We start from the raw sequence: 24,001 nt of genomic DNA on the forward strand, positions 1-24,001 counted from the left end.
GGTTGTGGTGTACGGGCTAAGCTAGCCAGACAGGCATCTCTCAAAACAACTGTAAGGGCTCTTTCACATGGACGATCCGTTTAGAGGTCTATGGAGCTTCGTATGTCATTGGTGACATGTCCACTGACATCTGACCCGCTGCGATCCAAAAAAGTGCAAGAGAGGGAAAAAAAAACTAAGTTTCCATCCGTCATCTGGTCGGGCGACGACGGACTCTGCGGTCCGTCTTCATCCGATCTCCCATAGGGGAGAGCGGTGCTCTGACAGGTCCGTCCCTGCGCAGTGTGCAGAGAGGGACCTGTCATCTTCCTGCTCAGCAGGGATCGATGGAGCGGATCATTACGGATCCGCCTTGTGTGAAAGAGTCCTAAGGCTACATTCCCATGGGTGACTAAAGCCAGTGCGAATAACAGCGTCAAGAATCTGCCGATTCGTGACACTGTTTCAGCCACCTGTGAGTTGCTAGCTGTGACTGCTGAGCCTTGTATTCTTCGATGATAGGTTGGCAGCGGCCACAGCTATCAGAGGCTGTTCACCCAGCCAGCAATGACCTGCAGTGATGCACTTTGTGCAGCAATCACCACAGGTAATCGACAGCCCTGTGGACATGCACAAATAGCTGCAGCTTCCGATGACCTGCCATTAAAGTGTACAGGGCTCAGCAGCTGCAGCTAGCCACTCACAGGTGGCTGAAACAGCTGCAAGAAATCGGCAGATTCCAGCCATTGTCATTCGCCCCGGCAAATGTAGTCTTTTGCCCAGCTGTCATGCTTGGAGTCCCCAGGAGGGTACCTGGGAAGGGGGGCAATCGTGTATCCAGCTACCCTGGATATCCAAAGGCTGTGTTACACTGATCCTTCTCAGCAGAAATATTCGGCCCCTTTGTGCGGGCCGTTCAGATCCGCCTTAAAAAAAAAAAACAAAAAAACAAAAAAAACTGACAGGCGGATTTGAACGGGCGCTCCATACAGATCTATGGAGCGTTGGATGTCAGCAGTGACATGTCTGCTGACATCCAATCCGCAAAATCCAGACGGATGAAAACCCTATTTTTCACCCGTTTGGCGGATCGGATGAAAACGGACAGGCAGTCCGTAATCATCCGATCCCCCCCCATAGGGGAGAGCGGAGCTCTGACAGGTCTGTCCCTGCACAGAGTGTAGAGGCAGACTTCTCATCCGACGGCTCAGTGGGGATCAATGGAGCGATCACTGCTGAGCAAGCGAAGTAGTAAAAATGGATCCGTAGGTCTGAAAGGGGCCTTTATGTTGATCAGCCCAAACATTGTGCAAGGTATAACGTAACTTCAGCAAATGTCAAAAGGTTAACACTTACAATGTAAACATCACTCACACTGTCCAGCACACAAGATCACACATCTATTGTTTACTGCAGACACCAAAAAATAAAAATAAATAAAAAAAAAAACCCACACGTCTTACAAAGCTGCCAAAACATTGCTTACGGATCACCGCGCAGGGAGTAAATAAAGCCGGTTATATCAAATGATAAAGATAAACAAGGGACAGTGCTTGACAAACCTTTCTTTGGCAGCCCCCTCCCTTTCCCGGTCCGTGATTTGCGGTCCATAAGCTTGATTTTTGGACTGGTGGGTAGGATCCCCCTGCCGTTCTCCCCATTATCGCTGACAGAGTCCCCTCTCCCAGAGTCTCGTGAAGAATTTTTGCGCAGTCGTCTCTTGGCTTTGGCATGAAGTTTAGCCTCGTTAATTGAAGAGGCTGGACAGTTTCCATTTACTTCATTCCTGATTTGCTCTGCTCCAGTGTTCTCTTCATCAAACAGGGAATCATTCAGGTTCTCGGCATCTGGGGAAATGGAAAACGTTAATGGAACTTAAAAAGAGGATCTAAAAACGGCACGTTTTGTTTATGATAGAGGAGTTATAAACTGTTAGGTTTTTATTGTTGTCGCCAAAAGGGGAGAATCACCCCTTTTGTCTGGAAAGGTGACCTCTCAGATGTGGAACTAAATGTGAAGGACAATTCAAGATTCTGAGTTGTCACTGGAACAGAAATAAAGGGGACATCTTTCAATGGGGGCACTTGTTCCAGTGACAATTGTCGGAGCAAGGGCCTCCCTCCCTTTGGAGGGATTCAAGGTCACTTCCTGTTTTTGTCTACAAGACAGGAATTGAAAGTAAAATCTCCCTAATGGGTAATACAGAGAGGCAAAACCCCCAACACAGGTTTTAATTCTATCCTACTTTATCCATTACAAAATAAAGTTTTGATTTTAGAAACACCTTAAAGCTGAACTCCAGGCAGTTATATGATACACAAAATAAATGCAGCTCTAGGGTCCATCTTTCATTGTCCCTGTTGATGCAATACAACTTTGCTGCATGAAAATGCATAACATGTATAAATCCCATTCTGTCCCATGTGTTTAAACCTAGGCGCTGCAACTTAAAGCGGGAGTCCGCCGGGACTCCGCGTTTTTTTTTTTGTTAAAAGCCAGCAGCTACAAATACTGCAGCTGCTGACTTCTAAAATAGTGACACTTACCTGTCCAGCGCGCCCGCGATGTCGGCACCCGAAGCCGATCTGTAGATCGTCTCTCGGGTGCTGCCGCCACCATCTTGGGTATGGGAATCAGGAAATGGAGCCTTTCGGCTTCGGTTCCCTACTGCGCATTTGCGAGCCGCGCTGCGCAATAAGGACGGTCCCCGCTGCCTCTGGGATCTGTGTGTTTTCCCAGCAGGCAGCGGGGCACTTGCGGAAAGGGGTGTAATCTACGCCCCTTTCCGCAGAGAGCTATCCCGGAAGTGGGTGCAGATACCTGTACTGTACAGGTATCTGCACCCCCCTCCCCCCTGAAAGGTGCCAATTGTGGCGCCGGAGGGGGGGGGGGGGGGTTCCGATGAGCGGAAGGTCCACTTTAGGGTGGACCTCCGCTTTAAGGCTCTTTCACACGGGACGGATCCATGCTAATCCGCCTCGTGGACATCCGCTTGCTCAGCCGTCGATCTCCTCTGAGCAGGAAGATGACAGGTATGTCTCTGCACACTGTGCAGGGATGGACCTGTCAGAGTGCCGCTCTCCCCTATGGGAGATTGGACAACGACGGACTGCAGAGTCCATCGTCACCCGATCCGATGACGGATGGAAAAGTAGGTTTCTACTCCGTCACATGTGGTGCGATTCCTGTGCAAATCACATGCAGTGTTTTGCACGCACCAGCATGAACCTAGGCTGAATCTCCAAAACATTGGAGAAAAATAATCAATTCTTCGCTATGAAGATGGTTCACACCTCCACTACAAGTCACCTGAAGCTCAAAAGGTTTTGCAGCTCTATTTGTAGGTCGAGTTGGGCAAATTGGTGTATTTAAGCATTTTTTGTTCCGCAGATATGCATGGGAATGCTCTATTCGAAAGTCTTAGTGCATTTTATGACACGTTTGAGTGTTTCATCACTAGTTTTTGCAATAATTAAAATGGAAATAAATAAATACCAGTATGTAAATAAAATACCCCAACCCTTAACCCAAATATGAACCCAACAAACCAAAAATAAATAAATAATAAAAATGAAACCCTAACCCCTTACAAAAAAAATAAAATAATACATAATAATAATAATAATAAAAACCGATGAAAAACATAGCAACAAATAATAAAAACAGATTATTATTTCTCTACTGGCTATTTAAAAAAAAAAAACTCCAAAAGCTCGAAAACGCTTTAGAAGCGCTGTACATAAATGGTCAAAAATGCACGAACGCTCAAAAAAAAAATAAAATAAATAAAATAAAAAAAAGGCCTGAATAAATGCGACACAGGTGTGAATGAAGCCTTAGGCTGAGTTCACAAGGTCTTTGGATGCGGCTCACAGAAGGGGTCTGGTGCATCCCTGTTCTCCATTTCAGGGACGAATTAGGCCTGAGTTTTTGCCTGAATTTGGACCTGAAATGGAGCCAAAGACACAGGACCCTTCTGCTGTGTGCGCCGCAGCCACCCTGGAGATGTGTGAACCGGCTCCATTGAGAGCTGGTCACACTCTCCTGTCATGCGAATTGGATGTGGTTTTCTCCCACATCCAATTTGCATCAGTGTGAACCTGGCCTTAATGCAAGGAGAGCAAGCACCTGAATGTGTATTTCAGCCTTTTAAAATCTCCTACATAGCACTCAGACTACGTGAGGGAGGGGCAGGATTGAGAGCAGATAAACTGCATGCAAAATGTATTGACCAAGAGCATGTTCATAAGGGGAGAGAGCCGAATGAACAGAAGGATGCATTTTTCACCACTATTTTTTTTTCCCCCTTTCTAGTCAACGGTAGTGTCACCACAACAGAGCTGTGCAATTCTCAGGACATGATGGACAGAAATACACATCCTTTGACAGGGAAAACAGCTTCCATACTTGTTTTCCAGCTGTGTAATTAGCGGTTTGCCTGGTGATTTAGCATTATAGCAATAACAAAATATAAAAAAAAAGGAGGGTATAGATTACTGGCAATGTCTACTGGCATGAGACTAAGGGGGAAATCAATATTCTTATCAAAGTGTTCAATTGTCAGACAAAACGAGAAGCTTAGAGCCTTGAGCAAGTTTTTATTTGTATGAAAGTAAAAAAACTTGCATGGGTGTTGGCTGCAGCAGTAGGAGAGTGCAAGTATAGATTCCTTTTGGACCATGCTGTCGAGTACACCGGTTCTCTCAGTCCTTTGTGCTACGGAGTTTGGGTCCTGCATGCACAAGGAATGTGGTGCAAGGAAGAGAAGATCTGCAGTGTCAGGCTGCCTAAAAGTGCAATTAAAGACCCAGTCATCACCTTTAAAAATTGCATTTTTTTTTAAATGCTTACTTACTGTTTTTTCCCCCCCAAGTCCATAATTTTAATTTATTTTTTATTCACTTGCCATGCGATTTTTAAATTGCTAGAAAAACTGACCAGCCACTTTTCTAGGACACCCCCCTCTCTCCTTGAATGTCATAACCGTCTCCTCTTCTGCATGTATCCAATTACTGTCTGTGTCGGCCCAGCTCTTCCACCCTTCTCCTCACCTCCCCACATAAACTTTTATCCCAGATAGCAAGGATAACTTGGCACCAATTTTTGGCAGTGCTGAACTGCATTTCTGTGGATTTGCTGCAAATTTTCACTGGCAAGTCGTACACTTGCAGAGCATTTGCAGCACAAGTTCTTGTTGACACTTTCAATTTGTAACAAATTTGCATGGCAGGTTTCTAGCAAGAGCACAGTTGCAGTAGTGGGTCTAGAGCTCTGCAAGTCACAGTGACCTTTGTGGTGGGATGACTATTGAACAGCATAACTGAATTAGAACTTGCAGAATGTTTATCTGGAGTCATGCAGTGAGGATTTGCTGCAATTTTGCAACCAACTTGAAGTCCGTGAAGTCCGGCAAATTTAGCAATAGCTTAGCATGTCATTTTCAAACTTGCAGCACAATTGCTTGCTATCTGGGATGTACAGTATCTCACAAAAGTGAGTACACCCCTCACATTTTTTGTAAATATTTTATTATATCTTTTCACGCAAAGAAATTATACTATGCTACAATGTAAAGTAGCGAGTGTACAGTTTGTATAACAGTGTAAATTTGCTGTCCCCTTAAATTAACTCTACACACAGCCATTAATGTCTAAACTGCTGGCAACAAAAGTGAGTACACCCCTAAGTGAAAAATGTCCAAATTGGGCCCAAAGTGTCAATATTTTGTGTGGTCACCATTATTTTCTAGCACTGTCTTAACCCTCTTGGGCACGGAGTTCACCAGAGCTTCACAGGTTGCCACTGGAGTCCTCTTCTACTCCTCCATGACAACATAACAGAGCTGGTGGATGTTAGAGACCTTGCGCACCTCCACTTCAGTTTGAGATTCCCCCACAGCTGCTCAGTAGGGTTTAGGTCTAGAGACATGCTTGGCCAGTCCATCATCTTTACCCTTCTTTAGCAAGGCAGTGGTAGTCTTGAAGGTGTGTTTGGGGTAGTTATGTTGGAATACTGCCCTGTAGCCCAGTCTCTGAAGGGAGGGGATCATGCTCTGCTTCAGTATGTCACAGTACATGTTAGCATTCATGGTTCCCTCAATGAACTGTAGCTCCCAAGTGCCGGTGTTCTGCCAAAAACTGCCCCCCCCCCCCCCAATCGGATAGTGTCCGCCCCGTACTGCACAGGCGCAGCGCTTGCGCAGTAGGGAGGACAAGGAGACTCCGAAAGTCTCCGAAGATGAACGCCGCCTGCGCTGTATAGGTTTAGGAGATATTTCTTGGACCTACAGGTAAGCCTTAATCTAGGCTTACCTGTAGGTCAAAGTGGTTTCTAAGGGTTTACAACCACTTTAATATCTTTATAAAATTATATAGGGTCTGGTATTAAAGTACCCTTTCAGTCTTTTGCAGAGGACACCAAACTATGCAGTGGAATAAACGTCCTTACAGAACGTCTCCAAAGTTATGCATTTGGGGGATAAGAATATGCATGCATCATACATACTAGGGAGAGTACAACTGGGGGAATCTATAGTGAAGGAGTATCTGGGAGTTTTGGTAGATCATGAACTCAATAATAGAATGCAATGCCAAGCTGCATTTTCCAAAGCGAGCAAGGTCCTTTCTTGTATGGGGAGGGGGGGAGAGGGAGAGATCATTTCCCCCCTATAAATCATTAGCAAGACCTCATCTGGAATATCCAGCTCAGTTTTGAGCACCAATTCTCAAAAAGGATAAATCGGGGAACTGGAGAAAGTGCAGAGAAGGGCAACCAAACTGATAAAAGATTAGGAGGAACTGAATTTATTCGGTCCTAAGAGAAGATTAAGGGGGGGGGGGGGGGGTATGATCAACATGTATAAATACATAAGCGGTCCATATAGTGAACTTGGTGTTGAGTTATTCACTGTAAGGTCACCACAGATTCAAAGGGGGCGCCCTTTACATCATCTCCAAATACAGAAAGGTTTCTTTACAGCAAGAGCTGTAAAAACATGCAATAGACTCCCTCAAGAGCGAGTTCCGGCCAGCTCAATAGCTAAGTGAACTACTCAACCACTTGCCGATGGGTTCACGCTGATATACTTCGGGAAAGTGGCACAGGTGAACAAAACGTACCCGTACCTCATTGCATCATCGGCGGCTAGCGGGTGTGCGCTGCGGGAGGATGTCAATATCAATATCCGCCGGTGGCTCGCGATCGTGGCACGGAGAGGCAGAACGGGGAGATGTAAACAAGGCATTTCCCTGTTCTGCCTAGCAACATGACAGGGATCTACTGCTCCCAGTGATCGGGAGCAGTGATCTGTCATGTTCTAGTGAGCCCATCCCCTCTACAGTTAGGACACGCTGAGGGAACACACACAACCCCTTTATCACCTCCTAGTGTTTAACCCCTTCCCTGCCAGTGACATTTACACAGTAATCAGTGCATTTTTATAGCACTGACACTGATCGATGTATATATGCCAATGGTCCCAAAATACTGTCAAAAGTGTCCGATCTGTCTGCCGCAGTCGTTAAATAAATATATAAAAAAAAAAAAAAAAAAAGCCATAAATCTATCCCCTATTTTGAAGACGTGATAACTTTTGCGCAAACCAATCAATATATGCTTATTGCCTCTTTTTTTTTATATATATACCAAAAATATGTAGAAGAATACACATTGGCCTAAACTAAGGAAGAAATTTGTTTATATATTATTTTTTTGGGGAGATTTATTATAGCAAAAAGTTAAAAATATTGCTTTTTTTTTAAATTGTCGCGTTTTTCTTTATATATATATTCTTTAAAAATAAAAAAACGCAGAGATGATCAAATACCACCAAAAGAAGGCTCTATTTGTGGGGGAAAAAAAACGGACATCAATTTTGTTTGGATACAATGTCGCACGACCGCGCAAATGTCAGTTAAAGCGACACAGTGACATGTCGCAAAAAAGGGCTTGGTCAGGGGGTAAATCCTTCCAGGGCTGAAGTGGTTAAAGACCACTCACCGCACATATACCGCACCAGGGCAGCTCTATTGCGCAGAACATACCTGTACATCATTTCGTGCAATAGATAGCGGGAGCGCATGCCGATGGGTCCAGCAGAAGCAATGTCCGCCAATACCCGCCGATCGTTCCCCAGAGGGGAAGAATGGTGATCTGCCTATGTAAACAAGGCAGATCACTGTTCTGACAGGGAAGAACACAGCGAGTCAGTCCATCCTCCACACAGTTAGAAAGCATCCCCTAGTATTGTTGCCAACTGTCAGTATTTTTACTGGCAGCCAGGAAAATAAATAAATAAATAAAAAAATAAACACACACAACATGCAGTGTTCTCCTGCCAGTAAAAAAATATGGCTGTGATGCTCAGCCCAGAGCCAGCCGAGACCATACAAGTGCCTGCTACAGTGTGTTCGAGCGGCTCTGGCCGAGGCGGTGCCTGAACATGTCCTGTGAGGTCATGGTGCATGGGAGCCAAACAGAGCGGCCAGAGCCTTGTGTGTGGGTCTGCGGGATGGGAGCAAGGCAGACCAGGAGCAGGACCATCAGTGCTGTTTGGACTGGAGGGACAGCCTGGCTTGGAGAGAGACTGTGACATTGGAGGGGACGTGTCGTGTCAGTATCACTGTGAGAGTCAATTTCATGTGTGTGCCGCCCATTCTATTTTCTTGCCCTCCTGAGTCCTGTCCCTGAGCTACTTACTATATTGAAAATAAAATAAGAAATATGTTTTTTGCCTTATCATCTACCTTAAATCACATTGCTAATTACATATTGTACTTGTTTGTAGCCTAAATAGTGAAATTTGCACTTAAAACTGTTATTTTGTAACTTTTGGAAATGCCAGTAATAACTTGGGTGTTGTGTCAGTAAATTTCAATCTGTTAGGTTGGCAACACTGTCCCCTAGGGACACGCTTAACCCTTTGATCGCACACCCCTTCCCAGTCAGTATCATTAGTACAGTAATAGTGCAGTGTAATTTTTAGCACTGATCACTATATTAGTGTCTCTGGTCTCAAAAAACAAAACAAAAACCACACACACACACACACACACACACACACAACTACTGGGAAAAAAATTAAAAAAGCGATTGGTTTGCGCAAACCAATCAATATACACTTAATAGGATTTTTTCTTACCAAAAATATGTAGCAGAATACATAATTGACCTAAATTGATGAAGAAATTTGTTTTTTTTTATTATTTGATGCGTTTTATAGCAGAAAAAAATAAATAAAGAAAGAAAGAAGGAAGAAGGAACATTTTGTTTGGGTATAGTTTTACACACAGTGCCATACCCTAAAATGACCTGCTCAGGAAGGTTATAAAGCCTTCTGGAGCTGGCTGAAGTGGTTAAAAGGCCTGGATTCTTTCCCTGGTGTACAGAATATAACGGGGTGCGAACATTTATAGGTAAAGTGGATCCGGGGAACATCTGATTGCCTCTCAGGGATCAGGAAGATTTGTTTTTCCCCTGCTGTAGCAAATTGGATCATGCTTTGCTGTTTTTTCTTGCCTTCCTCTGGATCAACTGTGGGCATAGGATTGTGTATATGGGATTCTATGGTTTTTTTTGTTTTTTTCCCCTTGGTTGAACTAGATCGAGGTAGGTAACCCCCTGCACTGGTGCCGCAAACGGCACACAAAGCCTCTTTTGCCGGAAGTTCTGACGAGAAAGATCCCCCCCCATCGGATAGTGTCCGCCCTGTACTGCGCAGGCGCAGCGCTTGTGCAGTAAGTAGGACAAAGGAGACGCCAAAAGTCTCCGAAGACAAACAGCTGTTCATCACCTGTACACGGCGCCTGCACACTTAATACTACATTCTGTCACGTGCTCCCGATGCTTGTGGGGGTGGATTTGTCAAATGGGTGTATCTTTGCGGGGAGTGTTTACAGAACTGAAGGGTGTGTTTAGCAATGTTGATGGGCGGGTTTTCTGGACTCAACTACCTGCCCTCATCACCCCATCTCTGGCCATTATGTAGGCACCCTGCTCCTTGTAGAGTTGTACGAGCATCAAGAGCGTGCGTGAGCGTGTGACAGAATGTAGTATTAAGTGCGCAGGCTCTGGGGAAGAGCTGATGAACACCTGTTAATCTTCAGAGACTTTTGGCGTCTTTGTTCTCTGTACTGCGCAAGCGCTGCACAGTACAGGGCGAACACTATACGATGGGGACATTTCTTGCCAGGACACCAGCACTCGACTCCCTCCCCATCAGCACAGCAGCGCAGGGAAGTGTCAGCGAAACACTAATGCATTCCAATTTCAGAATTCCCCATGCCGCACCTGCATTGAGGGGGAGGCATCGTACCCCCACACACTGTAAAAGATGGGAAACATTGATTGGTTCTCTAACTTTGCTGTAGCTGCGATCGTCAAGCTTTTGCGATGGGGGAGAGATTGGGTGTAGTTCTGCTAGGGGAAGCGGCCCCTGTTTCCAGGAGGAGGACTGTCATTGGCCACTGCTAAAGCCAATCACAGTCCTGCTAGCTCCATCCCCCCATCTGGAGGAAGGCGACTCGCTTGGTTGCCACCATCTCAGAAAGAAGAGATTTCACTGCAATTGAGAAAACCACAGTCAGGTGACAGTTTGTGGAATTGCCGTTGAGCTTTTGAGAACTTTGTTGCAGTTAATCCTGAACCTTTGCGTCACTTACTTTACTTTCAGTGCAATGAAAAAATAAAAAAATAAAAAAAAAAACCGCACACACAATCACACCCAACTTTTGCTGCGGCGCTAAGTGCTGCACTTTTTCTCGGCTGCAAGGGCCCAAATTATGATCTTGCACACAGGCCCACTGCTTTCAGAAAATCCCCCTGACCTGAGCTCATCATCGCACATTCATTCCAGATGCTTGTATGTGACAACACATACAAGCACGTGGGCTGGATGTGAGAGGTGGATCAGCAGGATGAGTGTGCCAGGACAGCAGGGTGGTAGAGCAGCGGGGCAGATGTGAAAGGAGGTGTATTGGTGGGACAGAGGTGAGAGACAGATTTAAAAAAAAAAAAAAAAAAAAAAAAAAAAAAAAAAAAAGGGGGTACAGTGGTGGGGCAGATGTACAAGGTGGGGGCAGTGATCTGAGGTGTGAAGGTGCAGGATTGTTAGTTTCTCACTACCACTCAAGGAGTTTACAGCCTTTACTTTATAAAAAAAAAAAATTAATAATAATAATAATAATTTTAGTGATTGAGAAAGTGAAGTCGACATTTTGTTATAAAATCGGCACATTCAATTTCTTTGAAAACATTTTTCGGCACACTGTACTCAAAAGGTTGCCTACCCCTGAACTAGATGGACTTGTATCTTTCTTCAACCTGACTATGTAACTATGTATGGGAGTCAAGCTACCAAAACTTTGTAACATGGGGACCTACCAAAATTATCCAATCCAAACAATTTCCTGTATATCCAATCAAATAGGCCCTGACACTACATACTTGTTAATAGATTTAACGTGTATGGGGAGCCTAATATTGAGCACTCAAAAGTTATAATTATGTGCAACAAATCAATCAATATCTGACATAACTTGTGTGAGATGAATGAACTTCAAAAACAGCAATACCCCACACCGAACATCAAAAAAGGACACGGAAGCTCAGAAAAACAAAACAAAAGAAAAACCCTGAAAAACTGATGAGTGTTAAATGTTTAACGAAAGTTCCTAATCTCAAAATAACCCTCCCCCACACACACACACACAAATCAACAAATACACTTTCAACCACAAACTCTGTTCCGTTAATTCTGACAGGCACTGATAAAAAACAAACATTAAGGCGTTTTTTTAGACATAAAATTTCTATTGGCAATCGCTTACCTATTAGATTAGCATTTATTTCACTTGGGTTTTCTACTTCCATGGTGACTTCTTGGTATTTCTAAACTGACACAGTAACCTGTAAAAATACATACAGATTTAGAGATCAAAAACAATCAAAAAAGGTAAAAACTGAAAAAAAAGAAATGACATCATGTTATCACGTTTCTTTTGCAGCACACAGATCACTCAGTCCCTAAACAAATGAGGAGGAAAAAACATCCATATGGCCGTTGGTACCTCAGCACTGACCAGACTGAGCTCAGTCAACAGCTTGTAAAGCACGTCTCTTATCGCTGTGCCAGAAAAGGTCCCCTGGCTGTGCTGTGGGATTAGGATCCCAGACTTGTGGAAGATATACAGCCCATACTGTCAGCAGGGATTTAGGACACAGTCCTCACACAGCAATGAGGAGCATTGTGCGAAGATCGGAAACAATTACTAGACTGCGTTCAGCTGCATCTCCCAACAATAGAAGAGTAACGACTGCAAAATAGCTTGGAAAATTTAGCCACGCACTGAGTTATCAATAATGAGCAGCCTGAACAAACAGCAGATGGGACCAAACCATCCAGCCGGGCAAAGCCACTCTTCCCACTATAGTGATACTTGAAGTGAAGGGCCCATTCACAATTGAGACGCAGTATGGCTGGTTTTATGGGCAAAGCTTAAAGTGATTGTAAAGGCAGAAAGTTTTTTTTTCTCTTAATGCATTCTATACGTTAAAATAAAAAACACGCTGTGTGCAGACCCCCCCCCCCCCCCCCCCCCCAATACTTATCTGAGACCCATCTTAATCCAGAGAAGTTGCACGAGAAACTCAGCTGTCCGGGACTCCCTTCCTCGTTGGCTGAGACAACAGTGTGGTGCCATTGGCTCCCGCTGCTGTCAAAGTCAGTGAACCAATGAGGAGAGAAAGGGGGTGGGGCAGTAGCTCTGCGCCTGAATGGACAAAGTAGGGACAGATGCGGCTCAGCTTGGGCGCCCCCATAAACTGCTTGCTGTGGGGGGTACTCAATGGGAGGGAGGGGCCAGGAGCACCGAAGAGGGACACAAGAAGAGGAGGATCCGTGCTGCTCTGTGCAAAACCACTGCAACAGAGCAGGGAAGTATAAATTTCTTATTTTTAACAAAAAACAAAAACAAAAAAACCCATAAGAGATTTTACGCAGCTCCGCCATGTTTTTAGCACCTCCAACTGCCCTCCTTAAAGTGGTTGTAAACCCTTACAACACACTTTGACCTACAGGTAAGCCTAGATTAAGGCTTACCTGTAGGTCCAAGAAATATCTCCTAAATCTACATGGTTTAGGAGATTGATCAGCTGACACTAAACTGAACATGTGCAAAGTGACTCCAAAGGCTTTGTACTATCAGGAGAAAGGTTGGGGACAGCGGAAGACAGGGAGGATCCGATAAGACAGGATAAAGCACAATACAAAATTTCTTTTTACACAATGCAGAGGAATAACAGCTTAGGGTCCACAGTGAGTATAACTAGCTTGCTTTACTGCATATACAGATTGATTTTACCATTGCGGATTTAGTAACACTTTAAACTAGGTTACCACTCTTGCTGGGGTGGATAAAGTGTACCAGAGGAGCTTTTTAAAACAGTAGCTTTTTCTGGGAAAATATGCTGCTGTAGTTTCTCTTTAGTGCTGACTACAAGTCTATGGCTAAAAACGTATGATCCTTGCTGAAGGCAAGGCGAGTCCTTTAGTAGGGATCTTGGGACCAAGTGCCTTGACCTTTATACATGTGACCGATAATGAAGGAACAGCATTTTTGGTAAGCATACCAACACTTCTATTATGTTACCAGCATTCCACTTTAAGCAAAAAAAAACGCTTTCACTTTCCCAGTGCAGTAAAGAAAAGGAAAGGGATTTATGATGTACAGGGAATGCAGGGGGTTTTGCTTTGGAGACACCAGCTCATGACCTCCAAGGAAAGCAGAAATATAAAAAAAAAGTACCTGGGAAAAAATATGACATTTAACAGCAGGCGGAAGCAAAATGCTAGATGACATCAATGACCATCAGACTTCTCTGGCTATGAACAGCTTACCTCCTGCCTGGAGCTCTGCAAACCCCGACATTCTTTACCATATGTCTCAGCTTCACTGGTTATCAGGGTAAGGCCCCTTTCACACAGGGCGGATCAGGATGTCCGCTTGCTCAGCGGGGATCGCCGGAACGATCTCCGCTGAGCAGAAGCGGACGGTTCCGTCTCTGCACACTGCGCAGGGACAGACCTGTCACAGCGCCGCTCTCCCCTATGGGAGATCGGATGACGACGGACCGCAGTGTCCGCCGTCACCCGATCTGATGACGGATGGAAAAATAGCTTTTTCCTCCGTCACACTTTTTCGGATCGGAGCGGGTCGGATGTCAGCGGACAATGTCACCGCTGACATCCAATGCTCCATAGACCCCTATGGAGCATCCGTTCAGGTCCGCCTGAAAAACTGACAGGCGGGCCTGAACGGATCGTTCGTGTGAAAGGGGCCTTACAGAATTATTAATGGTTGTTTTCTACACACTAATTATACCAGGAAACTCATTATGACCTTGGCTGTGTCTGAAAGCTTGTATTTATTATCTTACGAGCTTCCCGCACCTCTCTCTCAAGCATCTGTTAGAGCTTGTTCACTGGATAGGTTACCATGCATTTTGCCGCACCTTAAAATGCAGCAGATTGTATGGATGAGAAAAAAAAATAAACAACCTTGTTTTCAATATATCATGTTCACACAAATAAGTGTGTTTTATCGTGTTGCGTCAGGATAATGCTCTTTATGTTGCATTTACAGACCTGATCCAGGCACATTCACTTTAATGAGCTGAAATCACACCAGACTGCAGCAAAAGTAGTGCATGCACTACTTTACAAAACGCAGACCACCAGATCGCATTGTGCTTCTGGTACCATGCGATCCGGTGCAGGCAAGCGTACTGCATTTACGACCTGTATTTGGGGTGTCAGCATTGTACCAATACCCTCTGCAGATCACAAGTGCAGTGCAAGAAATGCACGCGGGTTTACATAAGCCATATATTCAACTTTCTGCGCAGCATCCCTTAACATTTTGGTTTATTGCTGGTGGTTACCTGGACACACAGCCCCATATACAACAAACTGTGATGCCCCTTTCTACTGGAACCAGCATTAAAGAGGATGTAAACCCTAATGGGTTTTACTTCCTCTTTTGCTCCCTGCAAATGAAAAGCATAATTCCATTATGTGGCACTTACCTGCAAACGAATTCTGTGCTGTCCCCTGTGCAGGCAGTGTCCATCTTCGCCTCTCTTCCTTCTGGGGCCACGGACATCGGAGCCGCCAGTCACAGCACACACGCTGGGGAAGAAATGGCACGGAGGTCCGTTCCTTCACAGCGCATGCACCGATGATATCAGTGCACTACAAGGGAAATATTTCCTAACGCATATTTAGGAAATATTTCCACTACCTATATAGTTAAACCTGACCTATAGATAAAGTCAGGAAGGAGGTTTTACAACCACTTTAAAGTGGTTCTAAAGTAAAAAAATGTTTACCTTAAAAGTGATTCTAAAGGTTGTAATTTTTCTTTAAATAACAAAAATGCTATACTTTCATGTCATGCTCTGTGCAGTGATTTTGTACAAATCAGCCCTGTTTCTCCTCTTTTTGGTTCCCCCACCAGCTGTCCTGGCTCCCCCCCCACCCTACCAAGTACCCCCATAGAAGTCTTGCTGTGGGAGCACTCATGCTTGCTCGCTCCTGAGCCCTGTTCTGTGTGGCCATAAGATACACAGAGCAGGGCTTGGCTCTGCTCCCTCATCATTGTCGCTAACAAAAGCGGGAGCCGATGGCTCCTGCTGCTGTATCTTAGCCAATGAGGAGCGAGAGAGCCGAGAAATACTTGCCTCTCATGCACGTCGCTCGATTGAGATCGGTCTCGGGTATGTATATAGGTGCAGTTGAAGGGGGGGGGGGCTGCATGCAAAAAGGCGTTTTACCTTACTGCATAGAATGTCTTTACAGCCACTTTAATGCATCCCCTTATACATGTATAATATAGCCAAGCCTGAAGTTCTAGCAAAAAATAAAAAAATAAGTTTTTTGCCTCGACATACATATTGTAATAATAATAAACTCAAAACCAAGAGCCTGCAAAGTCCACCCGTAGGTTTTGAGAAATAAACCCTGAGAGTTCTCAGCTGTACCGATGAAGTGACAATGACAGCACAATGACACATTCCTTTAAACACACAAACACATGCACTCACACACCTTCTTTCCACAGATCAACACATATTTCAGGCTGGGGGACATTGTTTTATTTATTTGCAGAAACTATTCCAACAAACCAGGCCTCACAGTGCATGGCAATTTTCCAGGAGGTGATGCTACACAAATGCCATGAATTAAACTCTTTCCGAATTTTGATAAATGAGGAATAAGAAGTCTGTTTTTTTTAAAAACAAAGTGACTGTGCTTCAAGTGGAGAGAGTTTGTGTGTCTTTGAAGGCCCTCACCAACTGTTTTTTTGTTGCAAATGCCCAAATCCCGACTTAAAGTGGTTCTTTGCCCTGTTTGAAAAATAGGCAGCAGCTACATATACTGTAGAAAGAACATTGGGTGGACAGAAGTGTTAAAACCAGGTACCTGCTCCCACCCCATAAAAAAAATATAATAGAAGGAGAGGGGAGGAGGATTTTCCCCTTTAGGGTGAAGTTCCACTTTAAAGTCCAACTCCAGTCAAAAAGTTAATTTAAAAAACACTACATTGTGCCTCAACTAACTTACCCTTCATGTTCCAAACACCCCTTCCTTAGCCATTCTGCAGTATAATGGATCAAACTCCATTTCTGCTTTGGGTCAAGCTCATTTCCTACCCTAGGGACCAGAACATTTTCTCTGCTCATTATCTTATTGGGAACTGGTCTCCTCACTGCCCCATGAGCGAGGTCCCAGCACCTGCAAGTTGTAACCTCCACCAATTGGAGTTGTCCACATTGTGCAGACAAAAGATGTGAACACCCAAAAAGGACCCCAGGAAGTAAAGAGCAAGAGAGAGAAGGATCATCACATTACCTGCGGCTTCAAATTAGTAGAATTGGCATGTAGATGGTTTTAAAACAAAAATGACAAAAAATAAAAAAAAAACACACACAGGAATGGTTAGTTCAATGGAAGTGGAAGAGGGGTTACTAAGATCCTGGAGTTGGGCTTTAACATAATCGATTGCTTTCATAACTCATATCTAAACCCCAAATCAGAAATGTAATACACCGCAGCTTACAAGTCCTTGGCTGTAGTGGCTGCAATTTATTTTTACTTGTTAATTTCATATGTCGAACCTGCCAGTAAAGCTGGCCATAGATTGTGCCGTCACTCAATTTCTATTCTTTCTGTGCTTATAGGGGAATCCCTCCCACAGAGCTTTTGTTTTCTTCTGTCGGGGAGTGGGGGCGGGGTTTGTTGGGCTTGCGGGGGAGCTGTCCCTGCTGGGAGAATACCCAGTGATTATTGGTAGTGGCTATAGCTGCCGGCAAAAATTGCATGAAAAAGTTGATCGATGGACCCACTTGGCTACAATCAGCCTGCCAACAGATGCTTAGAATCTCGGCTGTTCCCTGCAGACCTAGCCAAGATTCGAACCATCTATGGTCAGCTTAAAGCGATTGTAAAGTCGTGTTTAAAAAAATAAAACAAAACAACAAACATGTTATACTTGCCTCCTCTGGTTTTGCACAGGGCAGCCTGCAGCTTCCTCATCTCAGGTCCCTCTACGCTGCTTCTGGCTCCTCCCTCCTGTTAAGTGTCCCCACAGCAAGTGACTTGCTATGGGGGCATCGGAGCTGAGCTGCAGCTCCCTGTGTCCATTCAGACACAGAGCTGCAGTTTGGCCCTGCCCCCTCTCTCTCCTGAATGGCTTACCAACTTTGACAGTAGAGGGAGCCAATGGCGTAGTTGTTGTGTATCAGCCAATCAGGAGGGACAGTCCCAGGCATCACTGCACACAGAAGTTTTTTTTTTTTATCTTAATGCATAGAAAGAAAAAAAAAAAAAAAAAAAAAAAAAAAAAAAAAAAACCTTCTGCCTTTACAATTACCTTAAAGAGGGAATCCACCCAAAATTTTATAATATATATATATATATATATATATATATATATATATATATATATATATATATATAACATTACTTTTATTTTTATTTTTATTTTTTTTCGGCTCTCAGCTGCTGCCACCACCATTCTCTGGGAGGGAATCAAGAAGTGAAGCGTTGCGGCTTCAGTTCCCTACTGCGCATGCGTGAGTTGCGCAGCACAATGGGAATGGTCTGCACTCTCTCTGGGACCCGTGTGTGTCCCAGCAGACAGCGCAGCGGGACAGGAGGAGGCATAGACTCCCGCGTGGGAGTCTATGCCCGGAAGTGAGTGCAAATACCTGTCAGCCAGCAGTGCCATCCTCCCCCAGCAGTGCCATCCGCCCCAGTGCCATCCGCCCCAGTGCTACCTGCCCCCAGTGCCATCCACCCCAGTACCACGTGTCATCAGTCATCAGTGCCACGTATCAGTGCCACGTGCCATCTGTTGTCAGTGTCACGTGTCATCAATGCCACTTATCAGTGCCATCTGTCATCAGTGTCACGCGTCATCGGTGCCATGTATTAGTGCCATCTGTCATCAGTGCCATCTGTCATCAGTGCCACGTATAAGTGTCATCATTGCCACGTATCAGTGCCATCTGTCATCAGTGTCACGTGTCATTGTCCTGGTGCTTCAAAAGTGTAATAAATAGTCAACAAGTTAGATGTGTAATTTATGTTCCTAGAACACATGATAGCGCTCCCTGCATGTTGGGCCTCTATGTGGCCAGGCTGTGAAAAAGTCCCACACATGTGGTATTGTAATACTCAGGAGGAGTAGCAGAATTTTTTGGGGGGTGTCATTTGTGGTATACACATGCCACGTGAGAGAAATAACCTATTACAAATGACAATTTTGTGGAGAAAAAAAAAAAATGAAAAATCTTAATTTTGCAAAGAATTGTGGGGAAAAAATGACAACATCAAAAAGCTCACTATGCCTCTTACTAAATACCTTGGAATGTCTACTTTCCAAAAAGGGGTAATTTGGGGGGTATTTGTACTTTCCTGACTTGTTTGGGTCACAAGAAGCGAGATAGGCCACCAGTACATCAGATGTGATCAATTTTGTGCGATTCGCACCACAGCTTGTAGACTCTCTAACTTTCACAAAGACCAAATAATATCCACTAATTTGGGTTATTTTTACCAAAGATATGTAGCAGTATAAATTGTGGCCAAAATGTATGAAGAAAAATTAATCATTTGCATAATTCTGTCACAGAAACAAAGAAATATGCGTTTTTTTTTTTTCACAATTTTCTGTCTTTTTTCATTTATAGCGCAAAAAATAAAAACCCCGGAGGTGATCAAATACGACCAAAAGAAAGCTCTATTTGTGGGAAAAAAAGGACAAAAAATTCATTTGGGTACAGTGTTGCATGACTGAGTAATGGTCATTCAAATTGTGAGAGCACCGAAAGCTGAAAATTGGTCTGGGCAGGAAGGGTGTTTAAGTGCCCAGTAAGCAAGTGGTTAAAGTATATAAAATGTTTATCCAAAAAAGGGGAAAAATAAAATAAAATAACTATTCATATAACTGCTTGAAAAGTGTATCCGACGGACCAAGTTTTCCAACATGTCGGTAAAATTTTCAGACAAAATGCTCCAATCGGACATACTACGATCATGTGTAGAGAATTCCAATCGGACAAAGTGCCACGCATGCTCAGATCAAATTCCTACACCAAAGCTATTGGTTACTAGCGTGAACGTAGTCCCGTCATAACGAAATAACGTCATCACGTCGGATTTTCCGACAACTTTGTCCGACCGTGTGTATACAACAGTTTCGGACAAAATCCGTCGGATTTGGTTGTCGGAATCTCCGACCGTGTGTACAAGGGCTAAGACAAAGTGTGTTACTGGCTGGATAAGTAGGTGAAAATAAAAAGGAATTAAAAAAATAAAAAAAATAAAAGTTATGCAACCACATCTAAGAATTGGTTATATATTACATTTTGGTGTTTCAGTTTAGATAAGGATGATCACCTAACAAGCTCAATGGACAACTGTCAGAAATGGTCAGACATCTTATATCACTTCTAAGAAGCACGATTTTTTCTCGGGGGAGGAGACGGGGACCCACACGTGTCAATGTAAACACATGCATCAGCCAAAAGAAACTATCTGCAAGCTGTCACAGTGTGCATGTAATTGGGGGTGGGACCATGGCTCTTCAGTCCAGTATTAAAGTGGTTGTATACCCAAATTTTTAACTTTTACCTACAGGAAAGCCTATAATAAGGCTTACCTGTAGGTAAAAAAAATATCTCCTAAACCTGTATGGCTTAGGAGATATTCCCCTCGGTATGCGCTGCTGACTGCAGCGGTGCATGCGCACAAGGGGGATTCTCGGCCTGAAAATCCGGCAGTGGCCGGCCGGCATGAAATCTCCCGCGCGCATGCGCGGGAGTGACGATATCGCGGCTCCGGCCACTCACAGCGCCGGAGCCGCGATACCCGGAAGAAACGCAGAGGGAGCATGTCAGCTCCCTTGGCGTGGATCGGGCCAGATGTCGGGGCCTCGTTCTAAGGTAAGTATTTCATAATGAGCTAGTATGCGGTGCATACTAGCTCATTATGCATTTTGCTTTGCAGTTTAAAAAAAAAAAAAAAAAAAAAAAAAATTGCGGGTTTACTACCGCTTTAAGGCAGCCTCAGGCTGTCCTAGTCTTATAATGCAGAAATTCTGGATGTGCATTTTGGCAGCAGGGTAAAAAAATAAAACATTTTTTAGGTGCATGCCTCTACCCGCTGGCCTTAACAGGAAACTGCTGGCACCAGTTATAATTCTGGCAGTGTAGTTAAAGGAGAAGTCCAGCCTGAGCTCGTTTGGCTGGGCTTCTCCTATGGGTCACAGGAGTGCAATCTGTTTTGCACTCCTCTGACCAGTTTTCAGCAGAGAGCGGGCTGAAGCGTCGCCTATGGAGATTTTTAAGTACCGTCGTTTGGCGCCATTCCATGAGTGTGCGCAATTTTAAAGCGTGACATGTTCGGTATCTATTTACTTGGCGTAACATCATCGTTCACATTATATAAAAAAAAAAATTGGGCTAAGTTCACTGTTTTGTTATTTTTTAATTCACTAAACCGTTTTTTTTTTTTAAAGAGCGTTTGAAACATGATTGTGCAAATACCGTGCAAGATAAAAAGTTGCAATGACTGCCATTTTATTCCCTAGGGAGTCTGCTAAAAAAAACGTATATAATGTTTGGGGGTTTCCGAGTAATTTTCTAGCAAAAAATTAATAAAATACTTCCTGGAATCCTGTGCCAGGGCAACAATGGTGTTCCCTAATACATACAGTACAGAGTGCATGTGTGCTACTGGCAAGGCTTGTGCGTGTTACCTGCAGTCAGATTTAACAAAACAAAAAAAAAAAAAAAACACAACCCCACACACACAAAACACCTGTTTTACATGGCTTGCAGTCATTGGTTAGCCCAGTCACAAGACCACAAGCCAGTGTCCATATTATGCTGCTACACAACCATCTAGATCAGTACACCAACAGACCTAGGAAGCAGATAATTCTCAGCACATGCAAATAAGGTCATCAGAGGCAGAAGTGGGGAGGGTGTTATGAATTCATCTATTTTTAGATTTTAAAGGTGGAAATGCCCCAAAGCATGCATGGGGCTCTGATGTTTAGCTGCAGATGGAGGTTAACGGGTCCCCCATCCAGCCCAACTGCCAGCAACCTGTCAAATTATGAGAGGATGACGCTGGATGGTGCACCCAGCAGTACTTCTGTTTAGGGCAGTATGCATCCAGGAACAAACACCTGAAACACAGACTGCTTGCTTTAAGAACAAAGGCCTGAAGGGGGCACAGTACTGATATACACTATGTTTGTACTGAAACCATTCCCCTATTTGCAAAATGTATTCCAGGGCTGGAAACAACTTTGATACTTTCTACTTAGATTAGAATAGGGGTAGGCAACCTCGGCTCTCCAGCTGTTGTGAAACTACAAATCCCATGAGACATTAGATTATGGTCTGAAAACATTTATAGGTAGATGAGAACAAAAGCAGGATAAACAAAACATGTTCTCCTTCTCTAATGCAGAGCTAAACCCTGTACAGGATTCATAGCCTTTGGATCATTTGTTAAAGCAGCCCATGTTCAAAAGAAAGATGGGCACCGGGTGTGCTGACAGTGCAGAAACTTTCCAACAGGCTGGTTGTACAGAACTCGATAGGATGATTGACTTCTGCACAACCAGCCTGCCCATACATGGATTGAAATTTGGCCAGTTCCTGCTGAACCGGTTAGATTTTGATACATGTATGGCCGGCTTCAGTGTATCACCTACATTTATTTACAGCTAATGAATAAGTGACCACCTTCCATATAATGGAACACTCTTAAGGTGATATTAAAGCCTTTTTTTTCCTGAAAATAACAAACATGTTATACTTACCGGCTCTGTGTAATGGTTTTGCATAAAGCATCCTGGATACTTCTCAGATCCCACGCCGATGCTCCTGGCTCCTCCCTCCCGATGAATGCTTCTTGCTGTGGGGGCACCCAAGCAGGCACGCTCCCGACTCTGTGTCCGTTCACATACGGAGCCGTGGCTCAGCCCTGCCCCCTCCATCTCCTGATTGGCTCACTGGCTGTGATTGACCCAAGTAATTTCCCATGTCGTCCAATGATAACCATTCATAAAAAGCACAACTTAACCGCTTGCAGCCCATGTAACGTCATATATGACATTGTGGACTTTGAGCGGTGATACCTGAATGATGCTTGCAGCTACATGCATCATGATATCTTTTAGAGCCGCCGATTCCCTTCATCATAAGAATGATAGCGGCCGTTCAGTCGCTTGATCCTTCTTACAGGCAGCCAGAGGTCTGTTAACCCTCAGAAGTTGCATGAAAGTCGATCCAGCGATGTGCACGGGGTATGCAAACCACCCTGTAAAAGGAAGGAGGTGTATACTTAGCAGATCTATGGATGATCCTCCCAACTGCTGGCTTCAATGAAGAGTAGAGATGCAACATCTTCAGAGCCTGGCAACATCACCATACACTTACTATGGGGCATCCGTTGTCCACTGTCCCTCCTCTCCCCTGAAGCCAATCAAATTACCAGACTAGAGCGCCCTTAGATTAGGCAAGTATAGACATCTTTCCTTAACAGGGTGGTTCACATAAGGCTTAGAATGGGGAGGGTAGCAAGTTTAAGCTTAGTTAGGTTTTGCCCAGACTTTCACTTTAAAGAGACTGATGCACAATTCAAACAATAATGCCACGTACACACGATCGGAAATTCGGCCAGCAAAAGATTAAGGGCATGTTCTCAATTTTTTCGATTAGAAAAAGTTCCTATCCAAAAATCCGTTTGTGTGTATGCAATTCCAACATGCAAAAACTCATGCGTGCTCAGATTCAATTACGACATGGAAGCTATTGGCTACTGGCTATTAAACTTCCTTTTTTTAGTCCAGTCGGATGTCAATGTCTGGACAGTTGGAATTTGGTGACCTTGTGTAGGCAAGACAGCTTGAGCGAAATCCCGTCGGAAAAACCATCAGAGCTTTTTCCGACCAAAATTCTGATCGCATGTATGCGGCATTAGGCGTATCCCCTAGAGAAAATTCACATGGTTCGATCCTCACTCAATCATCTCGAGCAATTTTCAGATCTAACACATCAGTTGTAAGGATGGGCTGACCTAATTAAAATAGCTTTCTTCATGTATTGTCTCCTGTCTAATATTATAATTGGCCTTTTCCAAAGAAGTGAAAAAAGATCAAAATGTTGTAAATGGAGTGGGGATCAGAAGGCAATAGATGTCAGAAGCTAGTTTATTTAGTGCCTCAAGGTATTTTCTTCTCCAAAGTTGGACCTATTCCAATGCTTTTTCCCCTCGTTAGAAACAGAGTGCAGTTAGGTCGTTCCTGGTTATGCAACATGCATAACTGTTATTTTTGAATAACGAAAAAAAAAAAAAAAGTGACAAACGGGAGTGAGTATCAGTGCTAACAACTCATGAACTGTTGCTGGGAGTTCATGGCAGACTCCCAGGCATGTGTCATGTCAT

At 44.1% G+C, this 24,001-nt stretch overlaps 1 protein-coding gene across 4 annotated transcripts in view; it reads right to left on the reverse strand.

Annotated features, from left to right (window-relative positions):
* The window catches only part of PDCD4 (programmed cell death 4), a 66,261-nt gene that overhangs the window by 40,670 nt on the left and 1,590 nt on the right, over positions 1-24,001 (reverse strand). For 3 of the 4 annotated variants that reach the window (XM_077455052.1, XM_077455053.1, XM_077455055.1), the window contains exons 2-3: positions 11,805-11,883; positions 1,542-1,826 (exon numbers count right to left, since the gene is read on the reverse strand). In XM_077455052.1, the coding sequence (XP_077311178.1) occupies positions 1,542-1,826; positions 11,805-11,847 (328 nt within the window). In that variant the 5' untranslated portion in view covers positions 11,848-11,883. Of the gene's footprint in view, positions 1-1,541; positions 1,827-11,804; positions 11,884-15,060; positions 15,217-24,001 lie in introns of those variants that run through there. The other variant, XM_077455054.1, reaches the window with a different exon arrangement.

Source organism: Lithobates pipiens, unplaced genomic scaffold, assembly GCF_037356315.1.
Source record: "Lithobates pipiens isolate NorthernLeopardFrog02 unplaced genomic scaffold, aLitPip1_a1.2 Scaffold_25, whole genome shotgun sequence".
NCBI classification, from domain to species: domain Eukaryota; kingdom Metazoa; phylum Chordata; class Amphibia; order Anura; family Ranidae; genus Lithobates; species Lithobates pipiens.